The 22,344-nt window shown below is 41.5% G+C and overlaps 1 protein-coding gene across 1 annotated transcript; it reads left to right on the top strand.

Moving 5' to 3' along the window:
• Positions 1-1,489: 1,489 nt before the first annotated feature.
• Positions 1,490-17,889, top strand: cxadr (CXADR Ig-like cell adhesion molecule; the record flags this gene model as incomplete). Its single annotated transcript, XM_015030770.1, has 6 exons — positions 1,490-1,717; positions 7,364-7,568; positions 12,519-12,674; positions 12,770-12,892; positions 14,024-14,162; positions 16,071-17,889. Coding segments are annotated over 6 exons (1,155 nt in total), but the record flags the coding sequence as incomplete, so codon positions are not given.
• Between the last annotated feature and the right edge of the window lie 4,455 nt (positions 17,890-22,344).

Here is a 22,344-nt window from a genome sequence, read left to right as displayed (position 1 = left end):
AATAGATCTGCCCTTATGGATCGGGGACATTATAACCGATACCCGATGTACAATATCTGATGCAGATACTAATATCTGATCGTGCATCTCTATATGTAATGTAATGTAATGCATGTGGCATTTGTTTGCCTATGAATAGCATGATCGTGCTTTTCATAGGCAAACATGAAAAGCTTATGAGAAGCATAAAAGAAGAAGAAACTGTCCCAGAAATTATTGTGATAAATGATGATATTGTCATTTGAGACCTTCTGCAACTGATATAATTCCCATAAAGGAATATAAAATTTCCTCTTCCTGTTTCCCTGATTGTCTTTTCACACGACAGTAGACTCTTTCCATCAGTGGGGAGGCACCTAAATGTAACGCTGATCTAGCCAAAGGAAAATCCCATGTTTTTTTTCATTTTTTTATTACACAGAGAGCTTTTCATATCAACAGAACGGTTTTATTATAGGTTTGTACTTAAAGAAATCCCCCCCGACCCTATTTATTTATTAGTATGTGGGAGGTTGTCAAACGGATCTTAACACATTATGACAGCGTGTGACAGCCCTATTCTCTATGGGCTGCGTTTCTGTCACAGCTGAAATCTCCTATAGAACGAGATATTTTAACCCATTCTGTATCTGGAGAAGAATATCAGCAGCTTCTTGTCATTTTTAACCAACCAGTTTCTCATTGTGTCATCGTTTATTCCTGTTTTTTTTTTTTTTTTTACTGCGTAGTTATTTATTTTCTGAATTATATTCTGGTGGATATAATTACAGAGATGTACCTATTACTCAGCCAGGGATGAGAACTTGATCATTTTCCCCTTATCAGCAGGTCAACTTCTTTCCAAAAAACAAATCTGTTTTTGTATGCATCAAAATGAGGAACTCTCATCTTCTGCCTATAAATCCATCAGCTGACTGACTTCAGTTTATCATTTGTACAAATCAGATAAGGTTTGGGGGCATAGACTTTAATAATGGGGGGAAAACTTTGTAATTCTTTCATTTTCTACAGTGACAATGAAAGGGAAGCCTTAATTAATCCAAACTAAAACAACTGGTTTCCCAAAGGGTTTGGTTTGTTTGGCAAACCTCACTGGCAGAAAATGTAGTACGTTGCAACTTTTGGTTCCCGATCGAACCAAATGTACCGGACTATCAACTCCGTTGTTAAATAACGTCCTTCTTTTACTCTGAATAGTAATGAATAAATCTTACCCTAAAAGTTAGGTCCGAGTCCTTTTTTTTCCGGTGCTGTGGACCAGTGATCCACTGATTATGACCATGAAGGGCTCATAAACTGTGTTTATAGTAGCTTTAATAAATCAGGCTGATGTCAACAAGGCATCTGTTTGCAATGATACAGAGATATATAATGTTTTATGGAGTAAAGCAGCCTCCATCACTACAACCCTACTGTGGTATAAGATAAAACTCATCCCAGGCGGAGGAGAGTATCCAGTATTTCACATGTTAGGTGAAATATTGCTAAGTTTATTGCTAGACATGTTACAGCTCTGACTCTGACGCTCTTCATCCCTCTCTGTCCAGGCCTGGTCTCGGCTTTAGAGATCACATCGAGTCCGACGGCGCCTCTGGAGAAGGCCAGCGGGCAGAGCGTGAAGCTGGACTGCCAGTTCTCCCTGACCTCCTCAGACACTGGACCTCTGGACATAGAATGGAGTTTGTTGGCCTCCGACAACCAAATTAACGACCAAGTGGTATGTGACCGCGTGTTTTTTGTTTTGAGCTCTTTATTTTTCTTTGGTGGAATTCTTGATATTTCTGCCGTCATTTCTTTCTTGTTGAATAAAATGGAGCACAGTTTATTTAAAGGTTCTTCATTGTGTTTAAACCATTACATACCTATAGGACATTTAGACTGAGGTTTTCTTTTTCTCTAAGCTCTTTCTTCTCTCTCTTTCTCCTGTGGCCTTAGTGACTGTTTTTCCCTCCAAAATTCTTTAATTCTCGTTAGTCAGAAATGGGTCAGTACGTCGTCATTAGGTACCTCTGTTAATAACGCTGCCCGCTCTGTCCCATGACCCAACAAGCCCCGCTCTAACTAAAGAGACCTAAATCCTCCTCTGTTCACTGGCTTCTGATTTGAACTGATCCTTTCTACTTAGGATTTACCTTCCTTTTTTTTGTTGTCCTCGACGATACTGAGGCTTATTGTTTTTAAGTATCGTTTCATGTGCTTTGGTTTCACACGCCGTATGTTTCCGAGAATTTAAATACTTCCGACATCTCTCGGGGAACACATTTGTTCTCCTTGACCTGTTAGAGTCCCGCACATTCTAGTAGCCTTTAACCGACACATAATCACGCACGGACTAAATTCTTCGCAATTAGTGGCACATTAATTCCAAGTGGCTGTTTTTAGTATATATGATGGGGATCTGCAGAATTAGGCCAATGTGCTGCTGTGTCAGACAATGAAAGGAGAGCGAAAGTTTATAGCCAGAGGCTCCCAGATGCTCAGGAACCATGATGAACCTTTGCTCACATTAAATCCAGGCTGGACTCAGCAGGGCAGTTTGCTACAACATGTGGGCTTGCCTACAATGTCGCATATATCGGTATCTTTTTGTGGCTGGTGAGCCGGAGCTAATTCGTGGGGCTTTTGTCGGATGGAGTGAGAGATGCCTGGGATTCTGGCACCAGCAGTCATTTGCATTTTTTTCTCACTGCCTGGCCGCGGACTCGCTAAAGGGAGGATCTGTCCTGAATGCTTCCCACCATGGCGACAGCAGCCACACACGGCCCACTATCAGACTCTCACGTTACTGCAACTTTGAGTGAAGTTGCCGTGGTTTCCAGGTCCACATAATGTAACATAATCATTGTTCTAATTGTATTTTTGAGCATTTATTTTACTTTTGAGTTTGATATGCAGACTGATGCAGTTTCCAGAAATATACATATTACCTAATATATCTTCTTTTTTTTTTGTAAGTTGAGGAAAAATGAGGGAGGTGTGAAGTTGTAAGGGTGCGCTGATAAATCGGCTCAATTTCCTTAATTTTGGGAGATCTGACAATAGTTAAATAATCTGATCCACAGATCTTATCTTCCTCCATAAAGGCATGAAAATCAGCCACTGTCTCCTTTCTCACTGCCATGACAGAGCGCTGACCAACACACCCGCTCACCCAGTCATGTCTGCACATGGGCAGTTCACAACAGTCTCTGCAATGCAGCTAGTCTGGCAAAAACCAGCCCATTTGAGGAACATTCAGATGCATTTATTTGATGTAGTGAGGAATTGTATAATTTTTTTTCCCGATTCTTTGCCAGATGACTACAAAGATGCCAAATGACTTAAAAACCTCATGTATGGAAATGACTACGTCGTTGTGCACAAAGGAAGCTGTCTGCATAAATGTGCGGCGCTCTCTACCTGACTGCTTCATAAAAGCAAAATGGAGAATGCAGGGAGAGAGTAATCTACGCACAGATTCCATTTAAATGGCATTAATGTGGAAAAAAGACTTCGACGTCCCCATTAGACATTCTGCCTTACACAGCAGACCAGGGTAGAGTCACCGGATCCTTTTTACACATGTAGATTAAAGCAGCAATCATTATGAATGATTGTTGTGAATTGAAAATCAATTTTTGAACTCAAAAATCAGAATCGAATCGAGATGGTGAAAGATTCATAATCTAACATGTGGTGACTTTTCAGGCAAAAATACAGTCAACATCAGTAGGAAACTACTATACAAAGTATATCCCATGGAATAAATTTAAATTGTATGAATACTATGTTAGCATTTTTTTGAAACGGTGACTTGTTAAAAAAAAAAGTCACACATATTTCTGAAAAGTAGTCGGTTTTTTGTTTGCTGGTGGGAAATAGTGGAAGAGTTGAAGGATTTTAGGAGTTTAGGGGGGGAAAGGACATTGTTTGCGCATGCCAAGGGCCGTGTGTGTGTGTGTGTGTGTGTTTTTTTTTTTCCATAGAAGTTAATCTGTTAACCTTGAGTCTAATCAGAAGCAGAGATGTGAACTTCCAGGCCTGCAGCCTGACTCATTCAAATGAAGAGCCTCGGTGGGGGGGAGAGATAATGAAACGTTGCTCTCCCTGAGTGTGTTTGCAGTACACAGGTAACGCGGTGCTCTGCTTTGCCTCTCAAATAAGCCCCGCCTCCACCTTTAACTCTGGTCGCTGACGCATCACACACGGTGATGTCATCCTAAAGCGCAGCCGATGAAACCAAGGTTGAACTAATAACACTCTGCCGTGTTGTCTGTTGACAGGGAAGGGTCGTGCTGACCGGCGGTCGGTTGCTACCGGTTATGAGCTGCGGCGCTCTGCCGTCCTGACCCTGACTTGGCTCGCTTGCCTCCTCATTGCCCTGTTTCGTGTTCCTTTTTCCCAGACTCTCAAGGTTGCTGTGCAGTTTTGGGAGCTGGAGGTGTCTGCGTGTGTAAGCACTCCCATCTGTTTGCTCACGAAGGGGCTAAGCTGGTGGGAGACCTCATCCAACTCACCTTGGGCCGTTTTCATTTCCTTTCTTTTGTGCTCTTGTCTCACGTAACTGTTATTCCTGCTGGGTTTGCTGTCCCAATAAAGTTACTGGGATCTGCTTTCCTCCCCTGAGAGCAATGTGGAATTTTAACAGAATTACCTGCTTTAATGGTTGAAGTGTACAAAATGAGTCACGCTCGTTCCAGGAACTGTTGGCCTGATACTTTGGAAACTAGTGTTGCTGTAGCAAGTAAGCAGTTGTCACTAGTGGAAGTTCTAACTTAAAAACTAAATTTCTGCAATAGCTTTAAGAAAAGAAAGATGAGAAATAATTTATTTTTGCACAGACAAGGACCAAACCAGTTTTCTATTAACAGTTTCAGAATTCAGAGCAAAGTAATGATTTAGTTAAGCTACTCTATTTAATGAAAGATGCACTGATTTAAAAACGCTGGTCTTTGTAAATCTTTGATCTTCCGATACCAGTTTTTGATTACTTGGATTTAAGAATATTTTTTCTAAGATGCGTTTCCATTATGAATGTGTGCAAATCTTCGTCAACATTCTGCTAATGTCCAAAAAAACAAACACAGTTTCACCATCGCAGCCTTTTGATTAAACCAGAAATGCAAAGAAAATCACGTGAATAAGTTTCTTTATACAATAAGTCATTGAAAAAAACAAACATGACAGCGACTGATGTGAACAGTTACGTGAGATCTATTCATTTTTCAGCGTCTATCATTTAGGGTGGAAACGTAGACCGCAACACATTTGAATGACACAAAATTTTTTCTGAACTTTGTGATGCTGAAACCTCATGAGATGCCAGCTCTAAATTGTCAACAACAGCAACAACAACAAAAAAAAGCTGTGCAATCATCCTCCTACTTCATGTTGTCTTCTTTACCTTTTTCACTGGTACTAAGATCCGCTTGTTGGACATGTGAAAAATACACCAATTTCAGTTCAGCCAAAAAAAAAACAAAAAAAACAAACACCGCTTCCTTCCACAAAAACCTGTGTCTTATTTTCAATTGGTGCAATTTTAAGGTTAACGGAAACGCAGCTACTGTGGAGAGTCATTAACTATTTATATTGAGAGCGGAGGTGATGTCACACTGCGTGAGAGAAAAGCTGCTGTAAAACTGGATTTGACTATGATTAGCACAGCTAGCATTGCTAACTGTAAACATCAGCCACTGTGTTAATGGTGTGGAGTTTTCTAACAACATTTCCAAATCCAGCAGGTTCCAGCTTTTCAAAGAAGTTGATATTTTGTGTTCTTAATAACGCCAGAAAAAATAAAAATAAAATCCAGAAACCTGAATGTGCATAAGTGTGGAATGTTGGATCTGAAACTTATGTTTCATGTCACTGCAACCCCCTTTTTTTCTAAGCAAAGGGATTCCCAGGACATTGGATGTGCTTAATAAGTGTCTCTTGATTAAATTGATCTTTCAGTCGGCAAAGGACATTTTGGATCATCCGTGGATTATAGTATCATATACACTGCCCAGCATGCCTTGTGGCACTTTAGTTCTCTTTTCTTTGGATCCTTAAAACAAACCCTACCTTCTTGAGCTGCAGGTTATAAACTCTGGCCTGCTAAGTGTTTACATTCTGATCTTTAGAGAAACTGAATTATGTTTGAAAGAGTTGAGAAGGAAGAGAAGTGAGTGATACAGTAAGCTCCTTACTGAGAGGACACAGGCACCGCGGAGTTGTTTTGAAGGAGAGAGATTCGTGGAAACTCTCCACTTTATCTCAGTCATACAACACACACACACACACACACACACACACACACACACACACACGGCTAGTTTGATGGTGCTGAAAGCAGCTCAGTGCAGTGAACATCAGCCAGCGTTCCTGTATTCAGCAGGTGCTGCTTGTCTGTCTGTGTGAAGCTGCCAACTGGAGGAAACAAAGGCAGCGCTGTTGTTCCCGATTCTGTTGGAAATGAGTTTCTACACACACACACACACACACACACATAATATATGTATATATATATACATATACATATATATGTATAAGTTCTAGTTATTACCGGAGTATTGCTTGCGACTGTCTCACTGCTGTGTGTTTGCGTAGAGGAATGTTTCTGTCCTTGTTTGCTTCAGACTTCCATCATAGATTCATCATCCTGATTCTTCATGCTCCTCACTCAGGGGTGTTGCTGCTCCGTCGATAGTGGCACAGAAAACCTTGTTGATCACCGTCTCCATGGAGATTTGCAAGAATATTATGGTGTCTGGAAAAGGGAATGGGAACTCTTTTCATTATGTGCTCTCCTTTCCCCTTATTTTGATGATGTCTTCTTCCTCCGCCATCACTGTAGCAGGATTCTTATTAGCTCCACCTGGCCTTGTGTGTGTGTGAGTGTGTGTGTGTGTGCTTTGTTGACTCTGGGTGTTGGTTTTTCTCCACTGTGGTGGCTTTGTTCGTTCCACTTTCACTTTACTTGAGCAGAGAAAGAGCATAATGACACAGAGTGGCGGGTTGAGGAGCACTCTAAGGTTAAACTCTGTATGTAACAAGCAAGGAATTTGTTGCATAAATTAAAAATGTTATTGTGCTTCCTTGCACAAGGACAAAAACAGTACTGAATTGATTTGAAACTTTTCTTTCTTTAAACACAGACATGTCTGTACTAAATTTCAAATTTATTTGCCAACTCTGCACCAGCCCTTCACACTTTAAGACACCAAGATCTTCACAACCTTGGTCAAACATGTTAAAACAACACAACTTTAATTTGTTCAGTCAGTGTAAGTAGGAGCATAACAGTAAATGTAAAATAAATAAAAGAAAACTTGGTCAAACATGGGAAAGCACACAGCCATTAACTGTTAATTTTTTATTTTTTTTTGTCTGTGTCCAGGTTATTCTGTACTCGGGCGACCGGGTGTACGAGGATTATTACGAGCCCATGAAGGGTCGAGTCCACTTCAACACACCCGACCCGAAGAGCGGCGACGCCTCCATCAACTTGACCGGACTGAAGTCGACAGACACGGGCACCTACCAGTGCAAAGTGAAGAAGGCTCCTGGAATCGCCAGCAAGAAGATGCAGCTGATTGTCATGGGTGAGAACAATACGGACACCTCGCAAGCATTCATCATGGCCAGGAATGTCACGCTCATTTCATTCATTCTTTCTATGTGGTGGAATCATAACACAACAAACTAGTTTCTGTTTTTTAAAAACGAAAACTGAATAGACAAGTTTTTATGTATAGTGGGATCCTCAAATGATTCTGCTGGACATTTAATCACTTTTCCATCAAAAGTGCAAGAGCTCGTCCAGATAAGTTGAATTCCTTTCCTTTTAACCTCGGGGGTCTTTTTCAGACATCTCCTCGAAAATGTTATGCCCAAAATGAATTTAATTCATCTCAGCGACTTCCAAGGTTTATTTGAATTGTTCTGCTTTCAAAATGAGGTTCAGACTTTAGAGAACTAAAAATCAACACTCATATTACTCAGTGACGGCAAATGAAAATGGCACAAAGTGACAAATGTAAAAAAAAAAAAAAAAATCTCTCTAAGAAAATGCACTTTGTGATGCAAACGTTCCTTTGAAAGCATGCAGTTGCTATGCAAAACATCTAGCAAACCAGCAAACTCTGGCAATTTACTGTGCCAAAATTTACGGAAAAGCAGTGAAGCTAAGAAGGTTTGGAGAGTTGATCAAATTTAGTGTGCCAAAATTGCACAATTGTTTTTGAAATTTCTCAGGATATTTTCATAGATTCTTTTTTTTCTCCTCTTATAGCCATCCCAGCTAATTGTTTTGGGAACAAAATAAGAGTCAAAGTACCATTAAAGAAAAATTCTCCACTCATTCTCTGTGTCTCAAAGCTGTCTGTCGAATAATCCAAACCAGTGAGAATGCGTTGGTTTTGTATTTAATTCACTTATCATTATTTTTAACTTTTATTTAACCAGGTGAACTAAGAACAAACTCTTACTTACTTACTTCTTACCTGGCATTTACAAAACTCAAGACACAGCACACAAAACACATTTGCAGTTATTATATATGCATATATATAAATCTGAAGCTTTAATTGAAAATTATTGTATTTCTAATGTGTCGTATTGCAAATAATGTAATATGACTGATCGTTTTCTGTATGCAGAGTCATTTTGTTTTTCACTGGGCAGCCAACAGGAAGTAAAGACTACGCTCTCCGCTTTTCATCCACAGACGGAACTGGATGACACATCATAGTTGTATAAGTCAGATGATTTAGTCCCTAGGCAAACACACACTCACACACACTCGCACTCTGTGGCCTTGCTGATCAGTCAACCAGTTAAATGATGTCGAAAGTGAATCGCCTCCCGAAACTCGCGCTCCATTTGCATACGGGACAAACAGCCAGCATATGAAACTCTAATCCCTGTTGTGACGTGAGCTGCTGCTGTTACGAAATAATCAGGTAGAAGAAAACTTCCTCCGCTCGAAATATAATACAAGCTTTAGAAAATGGCTCCTGCTCCTCTTAAAATAGTATAAAAAAAAAAATAAAAAAACTGGGAGTGCCGAGAACACAAACAGGTTCGTCAGACGTTGTTATGGCACTGAGCTCGTCAGTAATGATAGAGCTGAATGTCAACAAGTGATCTCAGCATTTATTGTGGCTACAGCTGACTCAGAAACCATTAACACAGCGTTTTATGACTCATGGAGATTTAAAGGCAAACCCCAACAGGAGGAACATGGAAACATTGGGAACTTTATGGCTTGTTGCTAGTTTGAATTAACCTTAAGATGCTGATTTACGTTACGTTTTTGGCTCTTTAAAGAGTGTTGCCATCAGCCCAGCAAGAAGTTTTCATTATTCTAAGCACAAGATGGCGGCTTAAGAAAAGAGCATTTCTTACTTGAAAATTAGAGTTTTAAACATAGATGCAGGATTTCAACCCTAGATTACACAATTATAACCACTAATCTTTTTATGCCTCGTGTTAACAATAAGCATACATTGTTATTCCCAGTGAATGGATATTTTTGTTTTAATGATTCTTCTGTTGTCTTAATGTTCTTGGCCTTTTACTGGTTATAAGGTTGAAAATGAGGTTTGATATTCCTGACTTTTTCAGCAAAACGACAAGAAAAACAGATTTGAAATATTCCACTATGTGTGTAATAAACCAATATGATACGTGTTTCGCTTTCTGAAATGAGACGAAAATAGATATTTAACTTCTTTAATGTAAACTTTAAAAATTATAAACCCCCACTTTTCACGGTTCAGAGCATGTACAAGTACATTCAAATGAGGTAAAAGCACACATATTAAAATAAAAAGCACTAAATTAAACTACGTAAGGCACATCTATGCCTGAGGCTGCTGAGCTGCACAAATGTGTGTGCATAATAATGGCTGATTGCTGGAGGCCATGGCAGCGTACAGGCTGCTAGCTGTTGACCCCAGGGTCAAAGAAACATTGACAAGCAGAGGTGGGGACATGTTGCCTGCTCTGCATTTTTACCTTGACAGGAGAGTAGTCATGCATGTATACACAGGTAAACATTCATCAAGTGCATTTGGTGTTCATCCCTTTAACACACACACACACACACACACACACACACACACACACACACACACACTAGAGTGCACACAGTGTAAGTCAGGTAAAGGGGGCAGGACGTTGAAGTTAACAGAAGGAGAGCTTCCAGCAGCTCTGCATGTCAGCAGCTCCTCAAACACTTTGTTTTCAGTTTTATTCCATTTTTTAGTAATAGGGGACCAAAAACATTCAGTGGCTTTTACTAAACTCAAATCCACACCCATTTAATAAACATGGCACAATACAACAAAAGAGATTCTTGTTGCTGAAAAAGACACAAGCAAGCCATATCCTGAGCTGTCTTTATGTGGCTCTCAAGGGACGGGTCTGAGTTCATCACCACACCCACAGTTTGGGCCTGATCTCCAGTTTCTAGCTGTAATAACTGAAGGTGTTTGCTGCTTTAGGTCCAAAGATAGTAACTTCGGTTTTGTTTCTGTTTAGCTGGAAAAAGTTAAGGCACCTTCACACATTTATCTGTTCAGAGTCAAATGGTGATATCATAATGTAGAGTCGCGTATCATCTGCGTAGCTATGGTAACTAATTATATTTCTTGTTGTGACATGAGTTAGTGGGAGCATGTTGATATTAAATGGGAGGTGTCCAATGATTGGGCCTTGGGGTGCACCACATGTGATTTCCAGACACTTTGATAAGTTATCTATTAAAACAAAGAAATCCCAGTTCTTTGAAATCCCTATTAGTTCCTCACATTTTATTTTTCTATCCAGTCACCACCGTTTGTCACCATGTTCTCCTCAGCAGTAATGCCTCTCTTATCTCGGTGGGCATCTCATAAATTTCCTCAGAGCCGTGTCGCCGCTTGCCGCTGCCGACTCCGTCGACCTTCCTCTTTGACCTCATCTCCCCAGCAAATAAATCTGTTCCTCGGACGGCCGGCCCGACATAGGGAGCCACGCACCGCGGCCCCGCAGATGTGTTGGGTTGACTTTCACCTTTTAAAAGGCGCGTTCAAAATGTCATAGCTCCCTGACATTTACAGCGCGATGCGCTCGCGCACGCGTGGGCGGAACACGGCGGCGGCCGCACGCAGCGAGGAGACGCGTAGCTCCGTTGCCATCTGCCCGTGGCCGCTCACCTCATTTTTGAACTGTCGCCCTGTGTCCTTCCCCTTGCTTGTGTTTATTAGATTGATAAGAGCAGTCAGTGCTGTCAGCGTCCTGTTAATCCTTATGCTTATGTCTGCTAAGCTGGCCCCTCCCTACTGGCACCTGGCTGCCCTCCCAGCAGCCCCCGCTGCTAAACGGGGTTTTTGTTCCTGATGCCATGATGTCACTGCTCTGTCAGTGTTTGTCGAGCGCAGACCTTAGCCTCAGATTCACTCTGTCCAAACAAAATCAGAGTCCCTTTCTTTGCTTTGCTGGCCCACGTACCTCCCCTTCTGCCGGCCTGTTTTTAATTTGGAGCCGTGTTTGCTTTAGACCTCCCCCATCTCATATCCTGGCTATGCTGTGACCCGACTGCTCGCATTCTTCTGCACTGATTTCACGCGCGCACACAGCGGCGGTCCCGTATCGTTTCTGCCGAGCGGCATATTCACGTGCATTTGGACTCCCAGACGTTCACAGCTCTCTCGCCACTCGTTCGTGGCGATTATCCTGAGTGGCGGCTCCCTGTAACGATGGCAGCTGTATCAATTTCTCTGATTACTGCTTTCGTTCAGCGGATGACTGCTGTTTGAGCCAGAAGGGGGAGTTGAGTTTTAAAACCGGAGGAACTCATACACATACCGCACACTGCAAAAACACAAAATCTCACCAAGCGTTTCTGGTTGTCTACCCCAAATATCCCAGTATTTTTGAAATAAGACAAAGCGAGCTTACAAGAAACTTCAGCAAGATATAGGAGCTGGTTTTAGGTCAATAATTCCTTAATTTGTTCCACTGGCAAATTTTTTTTTTTCATTTATAACAAGACATTTTTCCCATGTTATAGGTAAAATAATCTCTTGGTGGAACTTATACTTTTTCATCAGTATTAAGGAATTAGTTTATTTTGATTGTTTAGTTTAGCTTATTTGGATCCCCATTAGCCATTACTCTTCCTGGAGTCCACAAAAAACAAACATTTATTACAAAAGCAGTTACACACACTTAATATAATATTAGTAGCATAGCATATGATAAATATACGATTATAACACTTTATGTAATGAAATAATTTAGCAGGGCTCTTTTAAAAGCAGATGAAAGAATGGAGTTTTGTGTTTTCATTCCTCTACAAAATGCTTCCATATCTTGCTGAAAAGTTACTTGTAAGTTAGTTTTGACTTATTTCAACAGTCCTAAGATATTTGCGCTAGAAACATCACAGAGATGGCTTGGTAAGATTTGGCGTTTTTTGCAGAGCACACGCAGCATGGAAAACTGAGAAACAGACTTGCTTCATCCTAATCTGGATGTGTTTGTTGTTTTTCCTTCTTTTTTTGCAGTGCGGCCATCAAAGCCAAAGTGTACTACCGAAGGTACCCTGGAGGAAGGCAAAGACATTGTGATGAGATGCTCAACTACCGAGGGAACCAAGCCGATGCAGTACAAATGGGAGAAAACCAGTGACAGCAAGCTGCTGCCTTCTTCTTCTGTGATGGGTATTTCACATTCTCACCAGCCGACCATCAGTCACCCCTCCGCTTTGGTTTTCATCTGTAATCGGTTGGATGTTGTGCTTTTGGTTCCTACTCAGACCCCGTGGCAGGAACCATCAATGTGAAGAACGTTTCTACCAGTGCATCTGGTAGCTACCGCTGCGTGGCTAGCAACCGCGTTGGCTCAGAGGAGTGCGTCCTCTACCTCCATGTGACCCCACGTAGGTTCCCCTTTAACTTTGTGTCCACAGACAGTGGCTCAGCAAGGTTTTCACACCCCTTTAAACTTTTTCTTATCTGTCCACGGAGTAAACATCTTGGAATCATCGACGTATGATTATTTAGATCACCTTTAATTTACAGTGTATAACCGGGACAATTATATTTAAGACCGTCTTAGTTCTAATGGCTTATTCTTTTAACAAATGAAAGCATAAATTATATTTTCTTAAGCAGTCTTTATTCAAAAGATCATGAAACATTTTTGGCTCTAGTTTATTTAGCTGGAGTGAGGACAAAATGGCTCTTTGTACTATGTAGGTTGCAGATTCCTGTAATAAACTAGCATAAAGCAATGAGAGGGACAGGATTAAATAGTTTTCAGATGTAATACAGATAAACTGAGGACTCTACCCATTAAGATTCTTCTGAATGTATTAGTTGCTTTGGATTTTATTTAGGAACATCAGAGTAAAGGGGTTTAAATAGGAAAGTACGCCACACTTTTCTGAATTTCAGTACATTTGTATTTAAAATCTATAAATCTTTAATGCTTTTTTTTCTTCCACTTCACAACACTGCACCATAAATCTTACTTGTAGCATAACAAAATGCAGCGGAAGCTGAAGACAAAGGACTTTTTAAGCGTTTTAAGCTTCTTTATGAAGGACTTCTCTTTTAATAAGGCAAAAGGTTTATCAGAGCATTGACCCTCTAATTACAAGAAAGTGCACTTTCTTTTAAATCGAGGAAATCAAATACAAATTCTGTGGTGAAAGGTGTGCGTGTACTTGGAGAGTTTTACCTTAATTTAAAACTTAATGCACTTGAGAAGCAGAAGATCAAAGTTCACGTACAGGAAACGATGTCGGTACAAAAATAATTGCGTGCCTCTAGTGGTGCTGTTATTCTGAGTGGAAGGAAAATGAATTGAAATTTAATGATTTGTTGCAATTTGATGCTTTGGTAAATACCACTAATGGAAAGCAGTTTACGAAAAATTTATTGGTATTGTTTTTTATTTTTAAATTTGAAGAGGAAAACATTCTTAAAAAAAAAAAAAAGAAATTATAAATTTTTACCAAATTACTTGTACATGACTTTTTAAAAACTCTTCTTCTTGTGTCGCCCAGCACACAACACTGGAGGCATCCTCGCAGGATCCATCATAGCCGTTCTCCTGATCCTGCTCCTTCTCGCCATCATCCTCTACTGCTTCTTCCGCGCTCGCAAGAACAAGAAGTACGAGAAGGAAATCTGCAACGAGATCAAGTACGGTATCCAAAACGCCCTGGAGGTTTGGCTCCCAGATGGGCTTTAATTTGAACTGGGGGAACGGCCCAGTTCCTTGTAAAAGTGAAGTTTAGTGTATTCCACTGGGATTTAAAGTGATAGGCCACCACAAATCGGCATGTAACTGTGGAAGGGAGAGGATATGTGGTTTTTAGAAAACATCTCAAACAAACCCGAGTCCTTCCCACAACAAATGTGTTTCCACTGAAATTAAATAAAATACAGTTAGACTCTTTTTGCTAGTTGAGCCCAACTCACAATGGACAATTTTTATTCCTATTTTTATCTTGATTTTCCACTTCTGACAACCTTAAGTACTCCTGGTTATTGAGATGACTCTAAAGATAATATTAAGAGATCTTCCTGTTGTGTGTGTGGTGTGTTAAGTCTGATCTGGTCCTCTAGCAAGGACATCAGGACCGCTCCCGTCTAAAATCTGGGATATTCGACAAGTTTGATCGACTTAACCCAATGTGGCAGCGTATGTGGAGACAAATGATTACGTAGCCTGTTGAATGTGACGGAAATACGGAGAGGAATCCAAAAATACACAAATGACAAAACCACTTCCATGGCGCACCAGAAAGTTCGGTGGACTTGGTATCAAACCATCACCATTGCTTCCTCCCAGTCGGCCATGTTTGTTTGCTCTGACCTCACGTTTGGTTTCGAGAGGTTTGGTGAGATTTCGCCATCAGACATCTGAATGTTGGTGGATGAAATTGGTTGGTGTGTGGTGAGTTGCTGTGAACCAGGCATTAGCTGACTTGTGAAGCTAATTGACACTTTATTTATTTAGGGTCATCATAACAAAAGAGGCCAGATACTCTTTTCAGATTTTAATTTGCAAAACCCATAGAAAACCAAGTACTTTATTCCCTCCACAATTATACACAACGTTAAGTTGGTCTGTCGCATAAAAGCAACTGAATTTTGTGTTTTATAGATAAGAAATATGAACAACTTCAAGTGGTATGCTTTTCTTCTAAAGCACTGTAAACTCCAGTTGAATCTGTGCTGATATCAGGTGAATTCCTCCTTGGCCTCAAAGCCACCAGCAGGTCTCCAGCAGTCGTGCAAAAAGCTTTTTCTCCATCAGCATTTTTTTTTTCCACCTCTCTTCAAATAAACAGCTATGGTAATCAGTTTGAAAGCTTTGTTTGCTCTGTGGATCCTGTGTCATGTCTGCCTGTGGCTGTCTCCCCACCACCCACCACAGATCAAGCTCTCTCCTCCTCCGGCTCGTCCACGGCTCCATCCGGCCCGTGGGCTCTCCTGCTATCACTCCGCCGCGGACTGAACCGCCGCAATGTGACACTGCTCACAGTGGAGGACAAAGAGGATTAGACCTCTGGTCCCGTCTCTCTTCCACACATTCGCCGACACATTGCTGCGCCACGCTAACGGACTAAACAAGCTGTGGCCCCTGAGGCTCTGTTTGATTGAGCATTTAACTGGATTATTGCTGCTTATTAGTTGTTAATGTGGTGGCAGAGGGAGGAGAGGGCATAGTTGTACTTGGATGCTGTGCGCCACCGCTGCAGGCTGTTACACAGTGTTTGTGACTTAGCAGTGCAGACACGGCTCCATCAGTTAGATTCGCCCTGTCCAATTATCTGTCTCCTTTTTACTGAGTCCAGCCATGTTGTACTCTTGAAATGACTCCTCCAGGCTCTATGGCATGGTTCCTGCACTCTGAAGAAAAAAAAATAAAATAAAACCTTCTCACCTTAAAAAAAAAAATCAGGTGGAATTCTTTAAAGATGCAGTATCTTTTACAAAAAAAATGTCACCATGCATGATTCATGATTTGTAAAAAGCATCCATCAGCATTAATTTTGTCCAAGGTGCAAACGCCATGAATGTTTTGTCTGTGCTTCCTCCCAGAGAGGACGTCCCCCCTCCGAAGAGCCGCGTTTCGAGCGCGCGCAGCTTCAGCCAGATGGGCAGCCAGCGCTCGTCCGTGGGCTCCATGTCGCCGTCCAACCTGCACGACTACACGCTGAAGTCCCAGTACTCCATGAAGTCCCAGTATGACAAGATCCCTTCCACCGAAGAGTACGACCGCCCGCCGAGTCAGGTCCCGCTGCCCCCGCCGACTGCCGCCAGAATGGCTGGCCCCAACCTCACCCGCATGGGGGCCATCCCTGTCATGACCCCGGCCCAGAACAGGGACGGCTCCATCGTCTAGAGAAGGCACCCTGGACAAAACGCCAGTGATAAAAAAAACAAACAAAAAAAATGAAGCAGTGTCACTCGATAGCATCTACAAAACGAGAAGGTCCTCCCATGAAGACATGGCTCTGCTGTGTTGGTGATGTGCTGTACTGGAAATAGAGCACATTAACTTTTTATCAAATACAAAACGATGACAACAAAAAAGGAAAAAAAAAAAAACACTTATGCATTTAATGTCCTGGATTTTCTCCCAGGAAAAGAATCGGTGTGGATATATAAAAGCAAGAATGGTCAATATACAAATTCTATTGTACATAACTGAATGCATGTTTTTTTTTTTTTTACATTGATGTCTCTTGCTGTAGATATACTGTTTAAAACACAACCATCCCCTTAGCTGGCACCCTGTACAGCTGTGTGTGTGTGTGTGTGTTTGTGTGTAAACAGACGTCTGGAAACTTAGTTTCTTTAAATCAAAGCCTGACTCTTCCTTCTCTTTTGCTTGTCCAGTTTTGATTGGTTGTGGCTTTTCTGATTGGGTATCATTTAATATAGCTGTTTTTTGTTTTTCAGTTCTCTGAGAACAAACTGACTACAAGTCAGCTGTTTGCTAATGAACCCTTGTTTCTTTGACTTTAAGTAGGGGGGCTTTAAAGGGTCCGGATTGGCCGATGGGGAAGGAGTGGTTTTGGTTTCCATGAAGTGTGATTGGATGGATGATTGGTACTTGACCCAACTTTAAAAAAATAATCCATTCTCCATTCTTCCTCTGAGGCTCTTTGGGGAGTACGGGTAACAGCTGGACAACAAGGTTCACTGAGCAATCAGCTTTGATTGTGTTTGACTACATAAAGCCCTGCCACCCCCACCGCAACCCCTTTTTACATCCATACACACCAAATTAACAAGACAAAAGGAGCGACCCTTGGTTTATCTGGCTGTGCGGCATGTGTAATCCCATGTATTTGTTGTTGCGCCACAAGGAGACGGAACCTTGATTAACCTTCTCCCTGCGGTCGATACGAAACCGATCAGGGCTGATGTAGCATTAATTTGAGATTTTAATGAAGGATGGTGATCACGGCGGGATGAAGGAGTTTCCCACAGAGCGGCATGCGGCATACTGTTTCACTCTACATTAAAAGCTGACCTTCGTTTCCAATCTCAGGGCACAATCAGTCAGTTTAACCTACATAACCGAGTCCTTGCTACTCCTATCTTCCGTTCTCTGAAAGCCTAGCTTCTCATCTGGATTCCACCTTTTCGGACAAACATTACAAAGTGCAAACTTCTGGTTGCTTTCTTCTTTGATGCCTTATTCTATCCTTTTTTTTGGCCTTACACTCTTCCCTGTGGTTTCCTCTTTTCAATCCGATTCTTTCTTGCCTTGTTGCCTTGGTTGAAATGTTCAAACTGTGTTTTGTGCGTTCTTCATGGTCGTCGCTCTCTGAGGACTATAATCATTGCTGTAGACATGGGCTGGGACAAACAGCACTGTTCCCTGATCGTTACACAGGATTTTAAACTATAAATATTCTGATGGTTTTAATACAGCGGTGTCCAACGTGTGGCCCTCAAAACGATTTTGTTCGGCCCCTGACCCCAAGTCACGAATGGTTAAAAATTTGGACAACAAAACAGAAAACAATTGATGTTTTTAGAGGGAATTTCACTCACACTGGCCTCTTGGTATAACATAAATTATTTGAACAGTATGACATAATTTTCATTGACAATAGCAGGAAGCAGCCCATGCCTATGCGACACACACTGATTCCTCTTTGCTCTTACCTGGATTGGCTCTCGTCTTTTATTGAGATCTCAGTCTGTCTGTTTTTAGCTTCTTATGCTTTGATTCTCTGTTTTTAGTTGCTATTTTTTTATGAATTACAGCAAAGATTTATGTACTTTCTGTTAGAAAACAAATAGATTCTGACTCCATATTGACGTTACTTATTGAAGTACCAACAAAACTGAATGAATGAACCATCAAATATCCAGTTTATAAATATATATGTGTGCTTGAGTGTGTGTGTGACTACAGAAGAGCACAGTGTATGTCATCTGTGCTATGTTTCCTGGCTGTGTGTGCGTTCTGGTGCCAGTATATGGAATTTTATATTACTTATTCCCAAACAGAAGCAAAAGCAACACCTTGGCTGAGCTGTACAAACTTTTGTCTTTTTTTCTTTTTTGTATTGTTTTTGGTGTGTGTGAGCAGCTGTATTTAATACTTGTTGCTAGGCAGGATGCGGCCCATGTAAAGATCTGCTGGTGAAGTGTACAGAGCTCCATTAGAGGCCATCCTGTTGCTCCTCCATGCTTGTAACCTTAATGTAAACTAACAATACTAACAGTAGGTTTGAAATCTGTACTAATACTGTATGAAGATTGCATTGAGGTGCACACTGTGTTCAAATCATATTTTCTCTCTGTGTATTTTTGTGCTGTATTTTTGAATAATAAAAGTCATTGAAATGAAGAACCAGTTGCCTTACGTTTTTTGTTGTTGTTTTAAGGATTATTTTGGCTCTACTGCATACCTGTCAAGTTCTGGACTGGAGAATACGGGACACAAACGTAAGAGCGTGGCGGGGGGATACCGGAAGAGAGGGGAGGATGACGGAACTGACGTAAGAGCAAAGGCGACACGATATTTACGGCCAATATTTAGTTTCCCGGCCAAAACGGGAGACTTGACAGGTATGCTCTACTGGCCTTTATTTGAAAGTAAAGCGGTTTGTGAGAGAGGGAGGACGCGGCAGAGGTCAACAGGCCGGGACTCGAACCTGTGACGGTCACGTCGAGGACTGGAGGCCTCCGTTCTTGGGTCGTGCGCTTTAGACTACGTCATCACCGCGACAGAACAAGTTGCTGTTAGCTTGTTAGCATTCTCCGCTCCGGCGGGAAGGGCGGCCTCCTGCAGCTTTTCGATTTGTTTTAATTAGCCAGCCGGTTCCAGCCCTTCCACCAGGTGAGACGAGGTGACTTTCTAACCACCTAATGATTGTAATTAATCAATATCTCGGGGGCAGACACCATCGCCACCTGCAGCGCCTCGGTTTCAGCTCAGAGTAAACTCCCATAGCTTTGTGACCCGTTTACTTTATCGCTGCAGAGTTGATCATTTGTTTCAGTATTTGCTTAACTTTTTTTTTTGAATTTTTTTTATTTTTTACAGTCTAAGCTAATTTCCTTTCCTTCCTTGGTTAATGTGCTAGGTAATTACTTTTATTACGGTTCAGCACTAATCAAAGTTGTACAAAATGAGCTTCCTAATTAACTGAGCAGAGTGATGGGGAAACGTAGCTCCTGGTTGACGGCTGAGGGGACGCGCTGCACCTTAGCAGTGTGGTGGGCTCGTTTTTTTCCCCTGGCAACCGCCTCTCACCTCTCACTGTTGATGTTGACATGGAGGATACATCAATGCCTGATTATTAGCCGGTGGCTCCACTATGTGTAGCCCGTTGACAGCTAGTCAATAAAAAGACTAAAGCACTTAGTAGCAGTGCTAAGCGGACGTCCATTGCTATAATTGGATGTCAGTAATGGATAGGGCCCTGGAGCATTGATCTGTGACTGGTCGAAGTCTCTGCTGGCTCCATAGCAGGTCGGCTCATCTGTGGTCCTGGCCTGAGATCCCACTAATGGATGTGAACAAACTTTAAACAGATTTTAATTTAATTAAAAAAAAAAACATGTCATCACCACTTCTTCTGTTTGCTATTCTGTTGTGAAATATTTAATCAAGATAGAAATTAACCCTACCAAAATTGGCTTCCACTCCAGACAGTGACCTCAGATAAGGAAACTCATCAGTGTCAAATACAGATTAGATCTTTTAATCAAGTTACTTTTTCAAATCAGGGGCAACCCCAAAGGGTGGTCAAGGGGGGCCATGGGCCCTCCAGATAAGCTGCCACTCAGTAATAAATTAAGGTCACACAAACTGTACAGTCATCTTTTTCAGTCAATACATAAATATAAAACCTAATAACTCCACACACATGCACACACACACACACACACACACACACATATATATATATATATATATAATTTTTTTATTTTTTTTTATTTTTATTTTTTTTTTTGATGTGTGGTTGTTAAATTTTCTGGGGGCACCACTTCTTCAAATGAGTGTGTCTTTAGCTAATCCTTTACTCTTGATTTAGTTGTTCCAGAACTATTTGTTTCACCAAGATTAGAGCTGCCATAATTGATCAGAACAATCAATCCTCATGGCATGTTGCTAGGCAGGGTGCGGGCCATGTATAGTGTGAGCGATACAATTGGAAGGTTGCTGAGATATAAAATGTGGTAGGGTAGGTTGCTATAATTCAGACATCACGCATTCACTCTCCACATATTGACATCATGTTTACCAAGTTGGAGGATGGGCTGTAAAAGCACTTATTCATGCCGTCACCTGATGGATACTAGTGGTTTCTCAGATACAAAAACTCGCAGATTGGCGGGGACATAATGACAAAGAGAAAAGAACGATGCTGTCACAGGAATTTTAACACAATTTCCTGATATGCTGCAGCTGTACGATTACAATAATTTCATAAAAATCCCAATAATTTTTCCTGCAGGGCTTCTGCACCATCAGCTACCTCAGCCCCAAAATGACAGATTTAAAAGGAGCCGCATCCTACCAGTTAGCCACACCTCGCATGCGGTGGCGTTATTCCAGTCAACAGCAGTGGTTAATTTTAACGTAGCTGGAGTTCTGCCTGTGTGCAATGCTACTGTTACATATGACATTTAACCGGTTGTACATATTCAAAACTAACTAAAATGCTTGACAGGTCTCATTTCTTCTGATGTTACACAAACAGAGCTGAATAACTAGTTGTTGTTTTTATTCAGTGCATTTAAAAACAAATAAAAAAACTTTAAATTGTGTGAAATCCTGCTGTTTTCTTTTCGTCTGCATACGTTTGTCAGTGGGAAACAATACACCAGTAGATAGTATTTTAATGATTACACATTCGTTACATTCATTAAAAAGACATTAGTGGCATGTTTCCCTGCATGCGTGCACATTACATTTATGGACTAAAATGCTGTTCCCTCATCGAGTTAATGTACAGTGAGTCATACATCATCCCTCTGTGTCCTTCTGCCCAATATCCATTTGTGACTTCTTTTTTTTTTACCTCGTCCTCATCCTGCCAGCGGAAGGGACAGAGTGGTGCTCTTGTGCTAAGCACCTGGGGATTTATGTCTGCCTCCTACTTCTGTCTCTCTCCTCTCTGCCTGGAAAGGGTATTAATTGTTTGCACTGATAGAGAGGAGGGTGGGGGGAAAGAAATAAAAAAACAAGGTTCTCCATGAGGGTTTCCTTGGCAACCTTATCTGCGTGTACACAGTCTAAGCCGGCTGCCGGTGGGATGATTTATCTTGTAAAGCGTGAATCGCTCCCCGCTCACAAAGGAGGCCTCTAAAAGCACGGGTTTCATCAAAGTTGCTCTCCTCCGGCGTGACGTCTGCTGTCACAGGCGCTAAGCTTTTCTGCCGTTTTTAGAAACCGCAGCCAGGTTGGGAGTGAGCTGAAGAGGGAATTCTGCTCGAACAGTGGAATGTGCATATGAATGAAGACCGAGCTCAATTAGTCCTATCTGCGCAGCCGTGCATTAACAGTTTTGGCTCGGCGCTCGCAGCACTCTGGATGTTGAAATGACAAAGATTATAAAATGAATGGAGGCTTTTACAGCTGCCGTGGTTGAATGACTGAGGAGTTGAAGCAATTTTCGGACATGGCCTTCGATTATTTTTTTTTCCTTCTTTCTTCCTTTGGTCCCTTTAGTGTTTCTGAGTGTATAATCGGGATCCAAAGGAACTCCCAGAAGTGGGAAGATGCCTGTAGTCGTTCACAGAGTGCTGCACACTCATCGTTTCCCTTTTGCACAATGTTTCGAAGTTAATTTCTGTCATGCATAAGTGTGAGTAATTTTACTGTCCCCGCAGTAAATAA

Source organism: Poecilia latipinna, unplaced genomic scaffold (assembly GCF_001443285.1).
Source record: "Poecilia latipinna isolate Pla-1442-1.1 unplaced genomic scaffold, P_latipinna-1.0 Scaffold192, whole genome shotgun sequence".
Lineage (NCBI taxonomy): Eukaryota > Metazoa > Chordata > Actinopteri > Cyprinodontiformes > Poeciliidae > Poecilia > Poecilia latipinna.
Note: the sequence above shows the minus strand (reverse complement) of the source record. Positions and strands in the feature narration are given on the sequence as shown.